Source organism: Penaeus monodon, chromosome 15 (assembly GCF_015228065.2).
Source record: "Penaeus monodon isolate SGIC_2016 chromosome 15, NSTDA_Pmon_1, whole genome shotgun sequence".
Lineage (NCBI taxonomy): Eukaryota > Metazoa > Arthropoda > Malacostraca > Decapoda > Penaeidae > Penaeus > Penaeus monodon.
The window spans coordinates 27,860,322-27,861,057 of record NC_051400.1 but is presented as its reverse complement, the minus strand read 5'-3'; the positions used below and the strand labels follow the sequence as shown (position 1 = coordinate 27,861,057).

General features: G+C 43.3%; 2 protein-coding genes across 2 annotated transcripts in view; one reads left to right on the top strand and one right to left on the bottom strand.

Annotated features, from left to right (window-relative positions):
• LOC119581892 (prostaglandin E synthase 2-like) overlaps positions 1–498 on the bottom strand; it is a 4,456-nt gene extending 3,958 nt beyond the window's left edge. Inside the window, exon 1 of the mRNA XM_037930052.1 lies at positions 126–498. Within this exon, the coding sequence (XP_037785980.1) occupies positions 126–461 (336 nt within the window). The 5' untranslated portion in view covers positions 462–498. The remainder of the gene's footprint in view (positions 1–125) is intronic.
• The window catches only part of LOC119581891 (prostaglandin E synthase 2-like), a 41,881-nt gene that overhangs the window by 8,924 nt on the left and 32,221 nt on the right, over positions 1–736 (top strand). The gene's annotated exons all lie outside the window — the stretch shown is intronic.

The window sequence follows — 736 nt, the reverse complement described above, 5'->3', positions numbered from 1 at the left end:
AGTCCACAATAGCTGAGTGATAGTCGGGGGGAGGCCCTGCCAAAAAATAATGATACAGGGAAATAAAACAGAAACCACAAGCCAGCCCCCTCCCCCCAAAGAAAACAAAATCAAAGCCACTCAACAGTTCTCGCTGGCTTGAAGGTGGGCGGTTTCTCCTTGAGCAGGTACTCGCTGCCCTCAGAGGGGTTGGCCAAGGGCGTCACGATCTTCTTGTAGATTTCGTACATGTAGGCCGCCCCTCCTATGGCTCCCACACTAAACCCTACCGCGAGTAGCTTTCCGTATCTCTTCATGGCGTTAGATTTCGAAGGTGATTTAACTGTCTTGCCCGTCGAGGCGAACCTTAAGAGAAGACTCTCCTTCACCCCATATCTCTGCAGGGTCTGTGGGTTGCTCCTTGAGAATATTGGCTCATATTGCCGGAGTGACGACAGGACTCTTCTTACGTAAATGTTCATCGTTGTTTTGACTCGGATTCGGGGGATACGGATGCATTCGTTATCTGCGGGGTTTCAGTTGTATCTAGAACCTTTATTTCGTGTACTTTCATGGTTCTTAAGGAATCTATGCTAACAATAAAATTTTAATATTCTCACTTATAAAGCAATTGTATATATATTTTTTTGTTTTGTTTACATAACTTTGAATAGTTAGAAGACTTTGACACTTCTAGGTTTAATGTTCATTGTCTATAGTGGCTTATCTTTAACTACAATAAAATTGGAGATTTTGG